This window comes from Apteryx rowi, unplaced genomic scaffold (assembly GCF_003343035.1).
Source record: "Apteryx rowi isolate R43461 unplaced genomic scaffold, aptRow1 scaffold_77, whole genome shotgun sequence".
In the NCBI taxonomy this organism is placed as follows: Eukaryota; Metazoa; Chordata; class Aves; order Apterygiformes; family Apterygidae; genus Apteryx; species Apteryx rowi.
In genome coordinates, this window is record NW_020451060.1 from 1,611,314 (window position 1) to 1,631,535 (window position 20,222).

At 37.4% G+C, this 20,222-nt stretch overlaps 1 protein-coding gene across 15 annotated transcripts in view; it reads left to right on the forward strand.

Moving 5' to 3' along the window:
• The first annotated feature begins 2,371 nt into the window (after window positions 1-2,371).
• Window positions 2,372-20,222, forward strand: part of CUNH9orf3 (chromosome unknown C9orf3 homolog) — a 204,063-nt gene continuing 186,212 nt past the window's right edge. For 11 of the 15 annotated variants that reach the window (XR_003257161.1, XM_026088437.1, XM_026088442.1 and 8 more), the window contains exons 1-2: window positions 2,512-8,241; window positions 17,261-18,227. Coding sequence is in view for 14 of the 15 variants with exons in the window: in XM_026088437.1 (XP_025944222.1) it covers window positions 17,422-18,227 (806 nt within the window). In the remaining variant the exon portion in view is untranslated. Of the gene's footprint in view, window positions 2,442-2,511; window positions 8,242-17,260; window positions 18,228-20,222 lie in introns of those variants that run through there. The other 4 variants (XM_026088440.1, XM_026088438.1, XM_026088439.1 and 1 more) reach the window with 4 other exon arrangements.

Here is a 20,222-nt window from a genome sequence, read left to right on the forward strand (position 1 = left end):
GCTATTTCTCTATCCAGTGGGACATGAAACTTGCACAAAAGATGACCTCTGTTTCTTTCTCTATAATCCAAGAGTAAGGGCATTTGCTTGGGGAGAAGGGAGACATATTTTCAAATTTCTCTGGCAAGCAAGGGTTTGAAACCAGCTTTCCTGCCTCACTAGAAAATGCATTTCGGAGTTCTGGGACAGAATTTCACAATCACCTACCCTGTCAGGTTTTTTTTCCATTTTGCATAAATAATTAAACATTCATGTGGCTAAAGAGAAGGAGAAATTGACTTTGCAGAGCTGTGGTTAAGGCAATCACATTGGAAAGTCAGGTTTGAATCCCTATTCTAATGAATTTTTAACTATTCTTCTGATACCAGACAAGCTATAGAGGCATTTCCCATTCTCTCCTCCCTCACTCCATATGCTAGCTTCATCAAGAAGCCTGGGCACCTGTGGGCTGAGAATTTAGTAAATGGCAAGATTCAAAAAATGAAACATTCAAASCTAAACAAAATATTACAAAGATCTTTCATGGTCTTGATTTTAGTATCAGGGGCCTTCCTACCATTCCTAGACACCTGCAGAGTTGATCCAGTGCTAGCAACTGTCATATATTTTAGCAGCTGTTCGTTTCACTGACAGAAGTAGCAAAATCTATGATTTGCCAGTTAGAAGTGTCCTTGGCTTGTTTGGGAGCCAACTGAGAGCTCCAGCATCCAGCAAGCTCTGAGACGTAGTGCCAGAACAGCTATGCCAACGGTTGTCAGAAATGGACTGCTCCAAGAGCTTTAACCTTTCACTGCCACACTAAATGACAAAATGAAGTATCTAGTTAACTCTGGGAAGACAAATGCTTTTATTTGTATCCTAATCTCAGGTCACGGGGTTTGGGGCTATCTTGCATAGCACATCTTAATGCGCAAAAAAGTATGTTTCTCCATCCTGTGATCGTAACATGACTGCAAAGTCTGGGCCTAGTAACCAAGAAATTTTGATGCTGTAAGCCACCATCAGTTATTTGAAAAGGCAAGTTCCTGTTCTCTTCCTTATCTTGCATTCCTTGGGAGTGGGAAATGCATCTTTTGATTTGTATAATAAAGTCAGATCTATTGAAATAGGTTTGTTATTCTTAGTTAGCTGTACCGTGAGCCTTAAGAAGATGCCCTTGGAGTTGCAGTGGTGAAAGTCGGTAGCTTACACTCTGAAAAAAAGAAGAGTTTTGAATTATTATAATCACACTGTGGGCCAGTTTTTCTGTTGATATAAGTTGGCAAAACTCTGAGATCAATGAAGCTGTATAAATCCACATTTGCAGAGAATTAGGCCATATGTGTTTTCAAGAAAGAAACAGTATAAATTTCTAAAAGATTTGGACAAAATTTGAAGCCTAACCTTAATTTTGTAAGAGCTCATCTTTAAAGTGAAGAAAGCATAGAGAGCGGAAGGGATGCCGTGCAGAAACCCATTGCCTATAACCACACACAGTTCTGTAGCCAGCATTTAATAGTGATGTAGCTAGCTTTTAACAAAATTTAACAGTGTCAAGAGAGTGCAAGATATTGATATATTTGAGAATTCTCTCAATTTTTAGAACTTAATTAAAGCTAAGGATCATTGGCTAGAAGGACAGATGAAATTTTATCTACATCCAAATTTTATTTTTTTAACTGTTTTCAAAGTACAGAACCTTCAGTATGTCCTTCTGTTTGATCACTGGGGGTAGGCGTAGGACTGACACATTTTACAATTGCTCAGAGGCTGACTCAGGGTGAATATATCCACCCTGTCCACCACCGAGGCACTGGCACTCGGTCAGGTAGCTCAAGGATGACACTGGGGTTGCTGCTTTGCCCACAGGCTTTGGTGTCCTCCAGGAAAATCCGGATGCACAAGGCAGGTGGTGCATAACAGGCACCGTGCGAGCAATCAGGACACAAGCTGTTTAAACTGCCTGGTAAACCAGGAATAGCGGGTGCCGGGCGCTGAAGAGAAAACCCTTCGTAGGTTGTATCGTGGCAGACAACTCCTTATTGGACTACAACCAAGAACGAAGTCAATCTGGAGTTGCCAAGTTAGGGCTTTGCTAGTTTTCTGGACAGGGGAGTGTTGTAAGGGGGGTGTCCGATGGGGTAGGTGCTATTCATCCTCCGTGTTAACAGAGTCCGTTAACAGCTGGTGCAGCACACCGGTTCCCCCGGGGGCGCGACACCAGCGGGCGGGAACGAGGAGGCGGCCGCCGTGCCGCACCCCAGGCGCCGAGGCCGCAGGGTGGCCGCTACCGAGGGGGCGCGGCCCGCGGACACGTCACGCGCGTGGGCGGGGCCCGGAGAGCCCTGGGGCGGGGCGGGGTGGCGCGCTGGGTGCAGGGAGGGGAGGCCCCCGCTTGATGAGGTCATCAAAAGACGCCGCGGTGGGCGGGAGCCGGAAGGGGCTCGGCGCGAGAGTGGCAGGTAAAGCCGTTGGGCGGCCGTGGCCACTGCGGCGCCCGGCGGGCCGGGAATGGGGTCGGCAGCGGCGTGATAAGCGTGACTCCCCCGTCGCTTCTCCGTCACCCGCCTGGCTCAGCCTTGCCTCACGGAGCCCTCGTCCCGGGGCGGCGGGGACGTGCGGGGGGCCAGGAGCCCCGCAGGGCGCCAGAGCCGCGCTCCGGCCGACGCGCTGGCTTCGCGCCCCGCCATGTTTCCCCTCTCTGGTCGTGGGCTGGTCAGTCGAGCCCTTCGCGAGGCCCTTCTGGGAGTTACAAGGGCAGAATTACCATCTCTGCCTTGTTTGTAGAGTAATCTACTGCAGCTGGAGAGGTACAGTGATAAGGAAGTGAAATAATAAGTGTACACCACCTGCAATACCTGTTGTCTTTTTTAATTTGATGCAGCTTGAGTCCGTGCCCTTCTCATAGGACTGTAGTCTTAAGTATAATTTCCTGAAATAACTTTAAATATAATTCCGCTAAAGTTTCTCAAAGCTGGTTTGCATACTCTTCTGCTCATTGGCCACATCTAGCACTTGGAAATGTATAGGTAAAACTCACACTATCTTAACAAGTAGTGTTTTGTAATTCATCTGTAAATTTCATATCATATTAGCCACATGTTAAGTCCTTTATCTCGGGATAATTCTTAGTTCTGCAGAGGTCAGTTTGAGTGACCTACGAGGCTTGTCAATGTCAACACTGGAAAAAGAAAACTGATTTTTCTGATTCTAGACCTGGGAAAATGGTTCTTTTTTTTTGTGGGTAGTATTTACATATGATAGCTGCACTGAGTTACAAACAGTCATACTAGTTCTGCATAGATTAGATTTGGACACTTCCTGTATAGGGATACCCTCTCACTTGTGTGCTCTTGTGAAAATCAGATCCACTTCCTTGTGTATATTCAGTGGAAATAAAATCCTATAATGCAGTTCAACATCTTGAAATGATGTTGTAAAATACAAAGTTAAAAGTTTCAGCTTTACACAAATTGGTCTTATATAACCATAGTAATTGTAGATTTGCGAGCAGGGATTTGCAAAATATTTAGCTGCAAATGTTTGGGCTCTGGTTAATGACTTAGATATTTGGACTTTACTACAAAGAACTGCAAATGGACCCAGGATCAGCAAGTTCACAGGGATGAACTCGGGTGAGTTCATGATGCTTTTCCTAGCTCAATTAATATGTTTCTGACTCAGTCTTTGGTAAGTTATGTTTTTCTTTAGAAGTGGGTAATTTTTGAGGGGAAGGGGACTATTTGATGTCTTTGGATTTCTGTTTCTATTTGAGCTGACAGAAGGAGTAGCTGGTAATTTTGAAGAGAGGAATATGCTTCTGCTGCTATTAACTTGTAGTTGGTGAAGAAGGACTTCCATTATGCAAATTATTTTTGTGGGTCACAGACTGGAAAGGAGGCTTCTGAAAAGCCACCATTCCCTTTGACAAAGAATATTTTTAATTGAATTTGTCACATCAAAACCTCATTGTGATGTGTGTTGGTTTTCTTGTGACTGACAGTGAAGTTGCAAGCTGTTCCATACAGACTGATTAGCAGTAATTAAACAATAGCAAATGCTCTGTTAGATTCTGCCTTGCTTTCACCTGTAGAAAAGTCCATACCTGTCTTTTGCTTAAAACAGCCTAGCTATTTGTGTTGTGTGCGAAACAAAAATAAGATTGAAACTACTGAAAATTATGCATACATGCTGCTTAATATTTAAAAACTAAAATTACTGTTAACACTGGTGTTCAAAACTGACTTGTGGATAAGATCTTGGTCTGTTACGTTTTGTGGAAAAAAATATATAAAACTGGATTTGGAAGAAGCTTCTTTGAAAGCTATTTAAAAGAGGATTAATTATAAACCTCTTAGAATTATTAAAGAGAGCATTTATCCAAAAGACTGTGTGTTTTTTTTCATTTTTTAAATTTCTTTAAATGTTAGGTGGAAAGCAGTGTAAGTTAACACCTGCATGTTGAAAGCAATTGAATTAACTTTTATGTAGGGACAAAGCAAATCATGCTTAATTGAAAGCAAACAAAACCCAAACATGGATTTAGTTTGCACTGTCTTTTAAATGTGGATGAAAAGTTTGTTTACTTATATATATAGCATCTGAATACTGGTCAGTGGTATGCAGGAAGATCTCTGGTCCTGAAATACTCTTATACTTTTTCAAGAACATATATGAATACATAATACAAACAAGTTGGTGTCTGTACTTCAGAGATCTTGTTTGTAGCCCAGAACATTAGCTTAAATTACCAGTTAGACTACATGTGCCAGGCTATGGAGAAACTGGGCATGAGGACACTTGTCTCTGACTGTTCAAAGGGAATGATTCTGGCAGAACAGACAGTTGGGAGAAATATCTTCAAACAAACCAAGCATAAATTGGTAGAGTTTGTCTGACGGGCCTTAGTTTTCTAAGCAGCTCAGTTAGTGTAAATTTCTTTTTAATTGCTTTAATTGGCTATTATTTCAGGGAATAAATTTGTGTACTGTCTGAAAAATAGAAAACCTAAGACAGAACTGGCCTCCAGCTTGGGTATTAATACCTGTTACTTGTGTCATTGTTTGTGTGTGAATCTTGTGCAAAATCAGAGCTGCACAAACTTAAACATCCTGGTGGATTTTTTCAAGGCACTAGACCTATTTTTTGTATTTGTGAGAATATTCATATATCAACCAGTTAACATATTAGAATTTTTGGAACAGCTTTTAGTTGAGAATACTCCAGTGCTTGGCAGATATGAAATACAGAATTGTAACTGTCTGGTTTGGTTGAAGATCAGTTCTCTTGATCTTTTCCTCTAATACGGCTCTCTCTTTTGTTCATTTGTTCTGAGATTTTGAAAGTGTATGAAAGGAAATAGCTAAAGTTATGTGCTCTGAAATAAGAGGTTTCTCGTGTATTCATTCACAGAAGAGAACACTCGTTTGTTTGGCATAGTCTTACATATTGCCATGAAGACTTATCTTAGGCAACTACATTTTATACCTATCTTTTGCTGTGATATATTAACAATGCAAGCAAGTCCCTCATCCACTAATCTGATAGGAGTACAATCAAATAAAGCATGTGCTTGGAAAAGGATGAGATTACGGTGTGTTCTTCATAGTATATTTCTGGCTTTTGTCACTATATTATGGAGTCATCTCTAATGACCACTTGTCTTTGTTAAGATTTTCGATTAAAGTAGTATATACATTTTGTTCTTGCAATTAAATTGATATCCCTTACTCTTATAGTGCAGTTACATCATGCAATTTGTAGCTTTCTTGGTGAAATATTCAAGAGCCTTTGTGAAATATGCCAAGAGATGTATCTAGTATTATTTAATTGATCACATTAAGCATTTATTTTATTTTCATGCATAAATAGTTTAATCACTCTTAGTTTCTGGGAAGGTGATATCTTAAACAGATTGTTTATTTAATAGCTTGATGAATAATTTGTTTAATATTCCTGGTAAAACCTCTTGCTATTATAAAATGAATATAATACTGGATTTAGACAGGACATGCAATTTTGCCATGCAAACCTAAAGGGCACAAAACATATGAATTCCTATTGCTTTAATCTCTGTAGAAGTCAGATTCAGTCTCTCTGGGAGTTTGTTCTGCTAGTGTGCACATAGTTGTGGAATACATTTTGTACCCTTTCAGAAATGCTGTCTTATGCTTCCTGTCTTTGGCTTCAAATCTCTTTAAGATCAGTGGAATAGGACCCCAGTTATTTTGGAGTCTGTGTGCAGGGACTGAAGAAGGAATGGTTCAAATGCTCAGGGAAATCCCTCAGTGCTCATGAAATTCAGAATGATTTGGAGCAGTCTTGACTGTCCTTATTGACCATACCAGGTTTAAGGGCACGGAGTTAGAGCAGGTGGAATGGTCTCTGCTCTGCACAGCTGTTTGTAGTTGGTAATTGTTGCAAACATCAAAAATTCATTTTTGCTTTTCATTTGCTTCAGTGTAGTAGTTAGTACATGTGCTGGATTTCCCAACAAGTTCAGATGGTAATCCATTTTTCTCATGTGGGTCATTAGTGTTAAAGTGGAACTGCACACAGACAGGAATGGCTAGCCATTAGCAACTGAAAATATCAGCTTCCTGGAATAATGGGATGTCAGTGTAAATTATCCTGATTTTTTTTTTTTTTAAACAGGCTATTTACAGGTTTAACTACTCCATCTTGTATAATAGCTATTCAGACTTTCTTAATTTATTATTTCTACCAGAGATATTCCCAAGGTAGTTCACTTGCATCTTTCTTTTTTTTTTTCCCCTCCACTTTCTCCTGTAGGATGATGTTATGTTTCTAAGTTCTTCCCTTCTGTAACTGTAGCAAAACAACCAAAACTTTCCATTACAGACACACAGAAACATTCTTTTTTCTGTAGACTTTTTAAGGAAATTTATTATCCACTCTTGTCTGCTTTGCAGTCATGTTTTATTTTTGCCTGGAAGCTCTTTTCTTGGGTATGTTTTCAGAGGCATATGATTCTAATTCAGTCTGATGCTGCCTGTATTAAGTGGAAAAGCAATGTTATACAAATATTGCTCCATGAAGGATCACTTCTCCCCTGTTTACTATTCTTTGTGCCCTTTATTCAATTGTATTGTGCAGAGATATTCAAGACTGACTATTCATGTGGGCCACCATCTGCTGTTATTGTTGCTCGTTCTTTTGCAAACAGCTATCTTCTAAAATATTAAAATGTATAACCTAGCAATTAGCTTGAATCATATTTTTGAGTTATGAAGTACATTTGGAAAGGAAGGTGTACTGAATGCATGGTGTATTTGAAGTGTTCTGTAATAATTTGGATTCATAGTACCCCAAAATTAATAATTTCATACTCCTTTGTGAGGTTCAAGAGCTATGAAATAAAAGACTACTTATAAAACAATTGTCAAGAGCTCAGGTTAGAATTGAAGTTCCTAACTTGTTGTGATATTTAGGATCCAACTAATTTTTCTGCACTTCTAGAGGTGAATTGCATTGCACTTACAAAAAAAAAATGAAAACCAGATATTCTTACTACATGCAGAGTATAGAGAAAAATACTGCAGAAGGCAGTGCTGTGTAAAAGAAAAAAAAAGATATCAGAAGTAATGACTCCAGTGTGGTCTGTCTGATGACAGATGACAGTACCTTGATGTGTGCATAAGCAAGTGAGAAACTTGCCCTTTTAAAACTTACAAATACTGACTCAGAGCAGCATATTTAGGAAGTAAAAGATCTTCTGTTTTCATGTACGAACAAAGCTTGGATATCTGCAGAGGACTTCTAAAACATACAGCAAGGATATTCAGCTTCAACAGTTGAGATGGTGTGTTTCTTTTAGTGTACGAGTACCGTGACTGCAATTTATTCTCTAGTCCCATTAAGAAGGAATAAAAGAAAAAACTAAAAAGCAGAATGAATAGAAGTTCAGTTATATTACATAACTGGGCCACAAAATAAGCCCAGTGATGACTTCTTTTGAGGCATGCTTTGATGTTCATGGAGTAGAATGCATATAAATGGTTTCTGACTGTCTGGAAAACATTTTAGAGCTATTTAAACCATATTAGTAACAACACAGCATGCATTATATCAGTATGTGAAAAGTGTGTGTGAATGTATAGGGAAGACTTTCCATTTGTGTGTAGTTAGTGTAGTCTGTTCTTTTTGTCTAAACAAAACAAAAGCCCTGTTTCTCATTCTGTCTTTCAGACCCTACTCCTCCCAGTGACAGAGGAGAATGTTGAACGACAAATGTTAGCCTGAGTGAGTTCCATGATCAAACACCCTGTTTGGGAATTCTGTACTTCATCAGAATCTGCATTCAATTATTCAGAAAGAAGTAGGGAAGAACGCTGCCTTTGTATACCTAGGCTTGACTTGCAAATGTGCTTAGCATTGCAGCTCCTATTGAATTTTCTTAGAATTTTGATAAGTTGAATTTTAGGACTTGCAGTTGAAAACACTTTGGTGGAATAGTTCTATTATGATTTATGTGAATATTTGGGAAGACTTAATTGTAGAAGAGATAGAACTTGCATTTGGTCTCTATTGGAATCAAGTGATGAATTAAATCACTATTTACTGCCTATTCTGTTTAACACCCCCAAGTTATTGTCTATAAAAATGTCACAGTTTAAATAGAGGAGAGCCTAGCTTGTACTAGCATATTTGCTTGTTCTATGACTACGTATATTTTCTCTACATACTTCTCACCTGTCTTTTGTACTTGCCATTGCATCTTTTGTCTTCTGTGAGCACCCGCATACTTGCTTTCTGTCTCATCTGGATGATTTTGCCATGTTGGGCCAATGAGGGGTAGTCTATGTGTAGATGCTAAACTTCAAACATAACATCAGCACAGTTGTTAATGATTGTTGAAACAGCAGTACTGATTCAAAGCAAAGCTATAAATGACTAGCACTTGAACAAATGCAGAACTATATATATCTTTGACCTCTTCAGTTACTGATATACACAGTGGTCTTTCTAAAGAATAAAAAAGTTAGCCTTTTTTAGCTTTGATAGTACATACTGCAATAATTCCTATCCTCCTCTTTTGCTGAAACACATGCTTGCTTCCTTCTTTGCCAATTTCTGCTCATCTTTTTTCACTTGGTTTGATTTCTGGTTTGCTTGCATTTTGTTTCCTGTGTCATCTTGTGGTCTGTTGGTTTAAAAAAAAAAAAAAATTGGATATATAATCATTAACTACCTTGATATCTTTTACTTTTTTCTTAATACTAAAAAGCCAAATGAACAGTTCTTTTTTGAGCTTTCTTCTTGGATAAAACTGAGACATTTTTCCAAAATGGTTCAAATCCAATATTAGATAAGTCAGGCATAGGCCTAAGGAGAAGTAGATATCCATCTTGTGTGGAATACCACCATGTATTTTAATTTCATAAATTAGCAGTCCTATTGAAGCCAATGCATCTGCTCATCTTGTGTCAAGTTAAATTCTTACGTAAAATGGCTCGGGGCCCAAATTAAACATTTAAATCATTTTTCTGGCTCTTAGTCAGGTAACTATCATATTTATGCCTTTAAATATTTCTACTAAATTATTCTAAGTTCTGTGCAGCCTTATACTGGTTTTCTGTATTGCCAATGCTGTATGTTTTCCAAAGATGTATCATATTACTAATAAATTTCATGTTAATAAACCAGATGTAAATAAAATAGGATTAAAAAGCACAACGTTTCCTAGCTCTATTAATACTTGCTTCCTTTTTTATCTGGAAAATACACTTTGTTAACATTGGTAGTATTTATCATCTCTTATCAATTGCTTTGGTCTGATAAGAGTCTGAAGTTGTAAGAAAAGTATTTTAATGTGGATGAATTTTTTGTTTTTTTGTATTTTATAACCACTGGGAAGAAGCACTTGTCATTTAATTTTAAATAGATAATTTTATTACATGTGTCCTCGACTGGCTTAGTACATAGTGATGTAGCATCACAAGAGGGCACACTAAGTCCTCTGGAATATAATTAGCGAAAGCCTTATTGGTTGGGATAAATCAATATCTGCAAATAAAACAATTAAAGCACACTTAGAATGTGGTTTCATGTATAATTCTTAACAAATGCTATGTATAAATACTTTTATGTATGCGCCAAAAAAATTAACTAATCTTCCACTAAAATCCTTTTGATTTAGTTAAGTGAAAATTGTAAACTTCAGTGACTGAAAATTAGCAAAAAATTGGTTTCAAAAAAAAAACCCAAAGTTTTTTAACTTGTGTCACTTTTTTACAATGGTGTGTTACAGACAAATCATAATTAAAATGAAAATTCACGTAAGTAGAATTCCAGTTTTTAAATATAAACATTTAAGGATCTAAAAGCTTTTAAAGGGGTTCTTAACTCATGGTAAAATTCTTTCCTGTCTGTATTGTAGTCTTTATTTTGTATTCTCTCTCTGAAGAAAGCACAGTGCTTCTCTGCTTACATCCACAAATGTGTGGAATGAGGTAACAAGGGATTTTTCATATGTAGTCTTAAGGATCCTTTTTCCCTCAGTGTTTTTCTGTACTAATGTTTCTTGCAATTCTGACTAATAATTAGACTTGACTAAGCATCAGGGCTTGTGTTCATCTACATACCCCTTTTTCCATCCCTCCATTTCTAAGTAGACATTTAGTGGCCCAGTTTTGATTAAATGCAGTAGGTGTATCTCTCTAGATCCCATACACATTTTGAAAATGCGTTAACATAGTTCGCAGAAGATATCTTAAGAAAGGTTCTTTGAGGACTTTGTTAACAAGGTCAATGAAGGCAATATTGTGCAATCATCTATCTGGGTACAAACAACATTTTTAAGTAGCCACTCCGAATAATGTGTAGAAGATCACCCTAATACTGCAGCAATGAAATATTTATTAAAGATAAATACTGTGCAAAAGTAAACTAGCAACCTCAAACTGTGCTGTGATCTGACTGCTGCTTCACATACCTCCTACCTTGCAATTTCTTGCTAAGTTGACCCTGAAGCTGAAGATTAATCTCTTGTTTGTTTGTTCTTGTTGGTTCAGCTACATTCTGGACTTCTAATGAAAATTTAAAGACTACTGTTTCCTGGGAGTCATCGTTCTTAAAATGATACATTTCCATTCTTATACTTTATTTGCTTCTTATAACTTCCTGAAACTTTTGACTTAATGCCTCAGTTTAACAAAACAAACCTCGGCAGAATATGAAAAGGGCTGTATACTGTATTTTTAGAAAGCTGTCTCTATATAATGCAATGCAGTATTACTTATGGTATGTAGTTATATGTGCAAGACAGGTTAATGTCTTTTTTTTTCTGTGCCTGTTGAAGAGGCTGGTTCCATCTTCTGCACACACCCTTTCAGGTAGTGGAAGATAGAAAAGGTTAAGGGAGGATTTAATGGCTATCCCTGGCTAAGCAAACCTGGCTCCACCAGCCGCCTCCTCTGTTCATATGCTTCAGCCCCCTTAGCTGTTCTACTGGCCCTCTGCCAGCCTTATTCTATCAATGGACTTGCAGTTTGTCAAGAAACTTTTTTTAATTTTTTTCTGGAAGGTTAAGTTAGGCTGAACAAATTCTTAGACAATCAATTTATGAATGTTTGGAGGAGAAAAACAATCAGTAGAGACTTGTCAAAACCAGTTGTTGTTAAAACAATCTGATTTCTGTCTTGCAGAACAGCTGGACTATTGGATAATGAAAAAGCAATACATGTTTCACTTTGCCTTTGGAAGGACTGTTGTGTCACATACTAGCTTTCTTTAACTTGACTATGAATTTAATTTTAATTTGTCAATAATTTAAAAAACCCACCAAACAAAACTCTCAAACACTTTCAGAATTCATCAGTGATTTGCTTTTCAACTGTTTGAGCATTTTAAGTATGTTTCAGCATACCTGAATGTAGTTGAATCTGTCCTGGTTCTGGTTCAACGTTTGTTAACTATAGATACAGTCGCATTGTTGGTTTAAGTTTGTCCAAATGTAAGCTGCCACCAAAAGTGCCAGTCATATCCTGTCCCCAGCTGCATGTTCCTGCCTCTTCCCTCAAGTTATCCTTTGCACTTGCATAGCTGCCTAGGAAGGAAGGCTGGACAGAAACTTGAGGAAGAATGAGGATTTTTTTGGTTTTTGGGTTTTTTTTTGGTGTCATCTCAGACTTAGATTGACTTAATTTTGTTGCAAATCCACATTCTTACATGTTTTATGCTTGCATGAATAAAATGACTGACCTCCTCCAATCTGGAGAGGTTGCAAGCACTTTGGAGATCAGGATCAAAATGATTTTGAGAAATGAACTGAAATCATTAAGTTGCAAATCAATAGCAATGAGTACGAAGCATTACAGAAAGAGAAATTCCATGTGCAAAGCTCAGAGAATTATCTTGCGATTATAGCAATATCAGATCAGGTCTAATCTGGAGAGAACACTGAGGCTTAGAGGTTTAGGTTACTGAGAAACACCACTTCTAGACTTAGCAGTACAAATATTTATTGTCTTTCTTGCTGGGTTTCTGCGGGTTTGTAGAATGAATAATTTATGTAAATGGTCTTAATTTATTACAGGCAAAATGAGCTATTTTGACTCAGACCACAGTTTAAACCTCTTTAAAAAAATTGGCCTATTTTGAACAGCTGCATTGGGAGATTGGGATGTGTGTGGAGGGAAGAAGAGTGACTTATAAAGGAGGAGGAATAGAAGGGGTGAGGAGTGTATGAGAGCTTTGACAGTGTACCTAGGTCCTCTCTAACCTCAGCTTCTGGGAATGGTACCTTAGTAAAACTTGTAGAACAACAACAACAAAAAGCTTTGTTTGTGGGAAAGAAGATTTAATTAACTGTTATGAAGAACTGGATCAGGCTAACTACAGAAACTGAACAATTCCCTTCCACAGAGGTATTTAAAAAGCAGAAGAGTATTTGACATATTTCTGTCTCATCTCAAGGGGAAAACTAGATTCTTCCAATGAGGACTCTTCTAGACAATATAATTAATCTATCAGATGCGTGGGTATGTATGCAATAGCTGAGGCACAAAAAAATGGAGCAAGCAAAAGGCTATACTTGGAGAATATTTTTAATAGCTCTGGAGTCTGGATGACAGTGGTAAGAAAGGACAAATTTGATAGAAACAGAGTAGAGTTGTCTAATAAAAATTTGTTTTGCTGTGAAGGAAGGGCAGTCTGCTAAAATTACAGCTCACAGATACAGGGTACTTTATTTAAATAGTTTCCTGCATGTATTTGAAAGTTTGAACTTTTAGTGAGTTAATATTTGGTATGTATTTAGAGCTGTGCAAGATTTGAGTCAGGTTATGAGCTTTCTAAATATTTTAAACAAGGCCCAGCAAGAAAAGTGTGCACAGTTCACTTGCCCACTGAGAGCACTTAAGTACAAACAGAAATGGGCAAGAGCTGGGAGTTGCTTGCCTTAGCGAGATGTGCAAATTTGTGGAACATGAGTGATGTAGCAGGAGTATTCTACCAATATCTAAAATTATTTGGTACTGCTAAATGTTTCAGATATAGAATACTGCTTTTTGATCTTTATTTTAGTCTTTTTTTTTAAAAAAAATACATTTTTGCGTGCTTTCTTGCTTACCCATGAAGCAGGAATGGATTCTGTGGTAATAAGAATGTGCTTGCCGCATACTCCTTTGTGAATGCATTGTGATAGCTTCTAATTAAGTGATCAAACTGTTCTTCAAAAATATATGACTTTTTTTACTTTCACAATGAGAGAGGCATATTTCTATTCTGTGAGATTTCTAATTCTGTACACTGTATTGAAGTTACAATGTTGAGAGTTGCCAACAGTTCAGGAAGCTAACAGTGATGCAGGAAACACCTCGTTACTGTTAAAAAGCTCGTGTGATATGTGGCTCTTCTTTTACACACCTGTAGTGCTAGTCTGAGAGTTACCAATGAAGGCTGAAGTATATTCTGCAAATGGTTACTTTTTTTATTGGATGACTATCCTGCAAGATTACTGTTTTTTTCTGAACAAAAATCATCCATCAAAGAAAAACTTGTGAAGCTAACTATGTTTAAAATACTAGTAAGACTTGCTTCATCCCATTTTTTTCACTGCAAATATTTAAAATTGTGTGTTAAACTGTCATATGCTCTGTAACTTCATTATTTTGAAATCTCAATTTAGATACAGTGTTAAGAAATACTTTTATTCATTTTGTTATTTTATACAATTTTGTAAGATTACATTGAGTGAGGTACAAAGAACAATGATGGCTTATGCTATTCAGCAGGTAGTAGAAAATGCGTTGTTCTGTTAACAAGCCTTGCTAATGATTTGCTGTGTACTCCTTAGTAAGAGGCTTCATCTCTGTGGTTCTCGCACACATTTTCCCTGTGAGTTTTTTGAATTGCCAGAAGAGTTTTTCATTATCAAAACCTTCAATAAAGTGAAGACTATCACTGTGTTTCCAAACCTGAATTTGGTGATGGTAAGGAAAAATGTGGCAGAAATGAATGTAGAGTTCCTACCTCCAGAGAAAGGAAGTATATAGTAGAGATATAAAATCAAGTGGAGGGCATATATGATAAATGATCACAGCAATTACAGTAATAGCAGCTTATTTTCAATATGTTACAAATAATATTTTTCTGTATACTGTGTGAGGCCTGTTGCTGCTGGCAGAAAGATGCTGAATTGTCCTTCAGTGATCCTTGGTGGATCGGTTTCTCACAGTCTTCAGAGCTGCCCAGTACAAGAGTGTTAGAGGACAATTGCTTCACGTTAACTGCATGTGCTGCAGCTGTGAGGCTTATTTAGAATTCCAAGGTTTGTCTTCAGAGTATTTTTTTTTTAACTGCTTTTTAGTGGTTTTTTTTGGCTACTTATTTATGTTATGGAAGTAAGTATGTTTCAGTTACAGAAACTGAAATTGTACARATAGACCAAAAGTTGTTTTAGGCTAACCTCTAAAAGTGACATTTTTTGAAGTTTTAATTTATAATATGCACCTGATAGTTCTTAATCTATATAACTCTACAGTAGTACAAAAATGCTTAAAGCAAACATTGCTTGCTCTGCATGACCATGATATGAAAATCCAGATAACATCAACTTCAATCCGTGGCATTAAGCACAGATATCACAGACGTAGTGTTCCCATCACAGCACTGAGAACCTTTAATTGTTCTACTATTCCCAGTTAGGTTTCAAGATAGGGAAATTACTGTAATGGCCATGTGATACTTACAGATGTTGTTCGTCCACCAACCTGAGGTTTGCAAAATCTTCACTCAGCCGTTGTTACAGGTCTTCCTAAATCCTTTGGTCCATGTTTTTGCTGTTTGCCAGACTTCTTTTAATTAAGTATGAAGCAATCACTATTATGATATGAGGGCCCAATGTGCATTTCAGGGTATTTAATGTTTCACCTTCCTCAAAGTTTGTTTTAAGACAAACTGGCAAAACACATCTGCACTCTTATCTGCATAGGTAAATCCTCTTTGTAAAGCTACACTGAATTCACTGGGACGCTGATGAAATTTGTGAATCTGTTTCTGGATCCTGATACAAGATTGACTTCTGAAAGTACACATGGATGTACATATCAGTTAAGGCAGTGCAAGTTGCAAAGTGTCTTGCAAAATGCATGAAATTTGAAAGCACCTGAAATAGCAAACAGTTATGATGAATAATAAGATGATTAAATTCAGAAAAAGGATCTGGGAAAACTTCTCTCAAATGGAGAACAGAGAAATATCCACTAGAAATAGCTTGAAAAATTCAATGAGTATCTCTTTCTTCAGAGTATTTGGAATTTACTGGGATACTTGAGTAACGGACTTCTGGAGTGAGCCTTGTGGCCTGGACAGCTTTGCTGAAGTTTCTTAGTGCAGGGAGATTGATATAAAAGTGAAATAAAGTGTTTTCTTCAGCTTGTCTGAGGAAACACTTCCTCATCAACAACATCCCTGTAAGAGTTTTTTCTGAGTGGTAGAAATCCATCAAAGAAGGGAGATGCTTGCTGTATCTTGTGTACTTTGCCCGAAGTTAGTTTGGGGAACAGAACAGATTATTTTTTTGGCACAAGCAAGCCTTTCTCTCACTGATGCTAGCTTGACAGCACCCCATGGATTCTTACAAAAGCAATAGCAGACTCCTTGGGGGAGTCTGAACTCTCTTTTGTGCTGATATTGGGAACTCCATGCAGGATGATTCTGGCTACTGAAGCCTATGGCAAGGCTGTGAAACAGTGTCACAGAAAGAACATCTGGTCACTTAAGACACTTAAAAACAGACTTGGCTGTATGATATGGATGCATCTCTGAACAGACAGAGAAAGAGCTGCGAGTCTTAATGATCAATTGCATCTTCCTTTCTCTAATTTCCGATTCTAGTCCAGAAAGCAGTCAGAAAGGACATTGGCAAGCTAAAGTGTGTAATTTTAGCTTGACAGTCATAAGAAAACAGAGAATGCGTGAAAGTTAAAAATTTCTGTGATGAACTTCTCGCTATTGTTGCAACAGATGTTGATGCATTTTAGTATTTTTTCCCTTTTATAGGTGTTTGCATATTTTTCTTTCCAGTGAGAAGACCTTTTGTTTGCTGTAAGAAGCTATTAACCAGAGTGTTAATGGGTTTCCAGCTATTAAGATGTAATGATATACCTTAAGTATTTAACTATAAATTTGAAAAATCTCCATGAGCAATCTCAAAGGAATAGTTAGAATGCACTCTTAGTAAATTGGCTCATTTTCTTGTAATTTACTAGAAGTAAACATACAAGCAGTCGTAATGTGAAAAGTATATTAATCCCTGGAGTTACATTGTATGTATGAAATTGCTACTTTCAAAGTTTAAGCCATATGACGCTATTTGGGCTCCCGCTTGTTACTTAGAATCACAGTAGAAAAATAATCACCATCTTTTGAGGTAAGGAATTTGAAATATAAATTTAGCATCTAGAAGCAATGTAGTAATAAATTAAGTTTGATGTTGCATAACAATGTATCTTTTCTAAAGGATTACTTTGGCAGAAGAGAGTCAACGGGAGACCTTATAGTTAAAGCTTGTTTCTTTCATTTTATAAAAGCAGTCTAGAAATACATTCACATGAGATCTTCTGGAAAAAATAAAGCTAGTGGTTCTTGACAGCAAATCTTGAAGCAACTAGCTTGATCCCATGCTATGGAGAGGGAGGGAAAAATCCTTTTTTGGCCATACTACTTTTAATAAAAGCAACTCAACTCTAACACATCCATTTCAGAAACAGTTGTTAAAGGATTATCTGATTTGTTTTTTTATTTTTTCCCTTTACAGAATGAGAGAGAAGTGGAGGAACTCCAATTCATTTCAATAATGTAATATTAGTCAAAAGCTATTTTTGGCACTGCAAGGCTTAATATCCTTGCTCTTCCTGGAAGCACTTTGTGTAAAAAATGAGTAACAATTTGTAAAACAGTTGCCTAGCAAACTGGATCATGGAGAAGCAGCTAGACCCCATGAAGGATGACTTGCCCTTAATGGCCAACACTAGCCACATGCTTGTAAAACATTATACATTGGACTTGGATGTGGATTTTAAAAGTCAAATTATTGAGGGCATCATAGTTTTCTTCTTTGAGACGGGGAGCAGATACAGGAAAACCAGCAGCACTGACGAAGAAGGCTGCCAGTCACAGTTTGATGAAACCTGTAAAATTAGGGCATCTGAACCCTGCCACATTCCTGTGACAGATCTAAGTGCCTGCTCATCTACAATGGAATATAATGATTTTGCTGTCTGTGGTAAAGGTGAAAAAGATACTTCTGATAAAAATGGTAACCATAGCAACGGGGAACAGGCTTCTGGGATTCCTAGTTCAAAGAACTGCTGTGACATAGAGAATCATGGGAGCACAGATTTTTTGCTGGTGTTGGACTGCTGTGATTTATCCGTGCTAAAGGTTGAGGAGGTAGATGTTGCTGCTGTGGCAGACATTGAAAAATTTGCAAGGTCTGCCAAGCTAACTGATGCTTCTGAAGAGCTGGGAAATCTCAGGAATCAGATTGTACATGAACTTGTGACTTTACCTGCGGATCGCTGGAAGGAACAGCTATACTATTACACTCGCTGCAGCCAGGCACCTGGCTGTGGAGAGCTTCTGTTTACTACTGGCACTTGGAGCTTGGAGATAAGGAAATTGGGGATTCGCACTCCAAGAGACTTTCCTCATGCAATAAGAATATGGTACAAAACCAAACCTGAGGGAAGATCTGTTACATGGACTACAGACCAGAGTGGCAGGTATGTAGCTATTAGCTGAAAGGCTTTGTATGCATTAATTTTAAACAGGGGTGCAAGAATATAGAGTCAGTCACAGCTGAGCAGCTGTGTGAAGAGGATAAGCAGTCTCTTCCCTTTTTTTAATTTCATCCTTGGTTTGAATACTCTTGCACTCTTATAGGAGAGCAGGTAAACTCTTTGCTCAGGAAACCCCAATGTACTTGCAGACCTTAAGCCTGGCTCAGTGATAGCATTTGTTCATTCTGAGTGGGAGTAAATGATTGTTGTATATCGGACATAAGTGTGTACAGGGAATAAGGTATTGTCATTTAAGGGAGGAAAATGTATACATAATAGGTTATTTTCACTTTAATACTCTATGTTCATTTTCCTTCCTGTGTTAAGGAACTGATCATACAGCATAAAGATCAGTATGCATAATAATTGATAGAATTGCTCCCCAACTAGTCTTTTGTCAATATTGTAATAAGTTTAGAGATACAGTCTTTTCCTGCTTAGTCTCTCATAATCAACTTTTAAAATCTCCTTCATCTATTACGTAAAATACATTGATGATAGCAAATGAATTGCAAACTGAGACTGTAAGAATTTTTATTATCTAGCTTTTGTGAAAGTACGCAGTGCTGTACAGAAATCTTCAAGATAAGTTCTTTATAGGAGAGAAACTACAGTCTGCTCTTGATATATACAATTGTAACATTGTTTTACTGTGATGTTCAAAGCTCGATTTTAATGGTTGTTCTTAATCTGTGATAGCTACAAACCTGGAGCAAAGTTGGACGAGGAGGAAGAAAATCGGTCCAAGTGAATATTTGCTTTTCATTCCTGAACTAGAGATTTATGTTTGCCTTTCATTTCAGTTATGCTAATATTAATTGAGAGGTTCCTCACTAACATCCACATTAGGGAGGAGAACGAAGCCTTTTTAAATTGTACATCTAGTATTTAGGCAACTTTACTGCTAAACCATGATCAGCCTCAAGCCCAGGGGCTTATATTCATTACCTCCTCCCCTTATGCCCTCCCCACCTCACCCCCCAAAAAGTTATTATGGGTATGAGTGCAGGAAATTTAACACAGTATAATGTCTTTACTCACAAAAATTCTGAGTTTTGACTGAAGAATGCAAAAGTAATGCAATTACCTGTAATCATACATTGTGTCAGTATCTCCCTGCCCTTTACTTAAGTCTTTGAGACTAACTTTAGCTACACTCTTCTGGTATAGGACTCCTCTTCTGTATGTTGCCTCACAAAAATATTGTGCGCTTTGAAGTTTTGGGTTTTTTTTCCTCTTTCTTTAAACCATCTAAATCACTAGGAACTTCTGACTCTTTTTCCTTTCACTCCAAACCTTTATGCTTATTTTAGGGGCATTTCATGGCAGTTGAACACAGACATAGAATTTTATGAATCAGTAATGAAAAAGGAAAAGACAGTTTGACATGGGTTAGGTAGCCTGATGGTAGCATATAGTCTCAAGCTGCTTTATTTTCTGTCACTTGTAGGGTATTCCAGAATCTACCACCTGGCAGAAAATAAGTTTTCATGTCACAGTTCTTAGAAGCCTTCTTGTTAAATTTTTTTGAAAAATTCTGTATGCGATGAACCCAAAAATATAGTGGCCAAGCTCATTGTGCAAAATTCTGTCATATTTTTCTTCTTGTTTCTATAAATAAAACCCATTAAAAAGGTACAGGGGAAGTACTATTACAATTTATTCTCATGGGGGAATTCTTTAAATTGTTCCAAATTATGTGTATGGTACTTTCTAGGCAGATGTCAAATCCTTTCCCAAAGGAGACTATAATCTGTGGTTCTAACCCTGAAGAAAAGTCAAGTGAATAACAAAGAGCAAGCATTTGGTAGTCACTTCCAATATGCTTCATCTGATTTAATGTTTGTACAGTGTTCTGAAATTTACCCTGTGCATTAATTATTTTATGAAGACTTCCATTTTATTCATTTTAAACAATGCTTGTATTGTAATTCACAA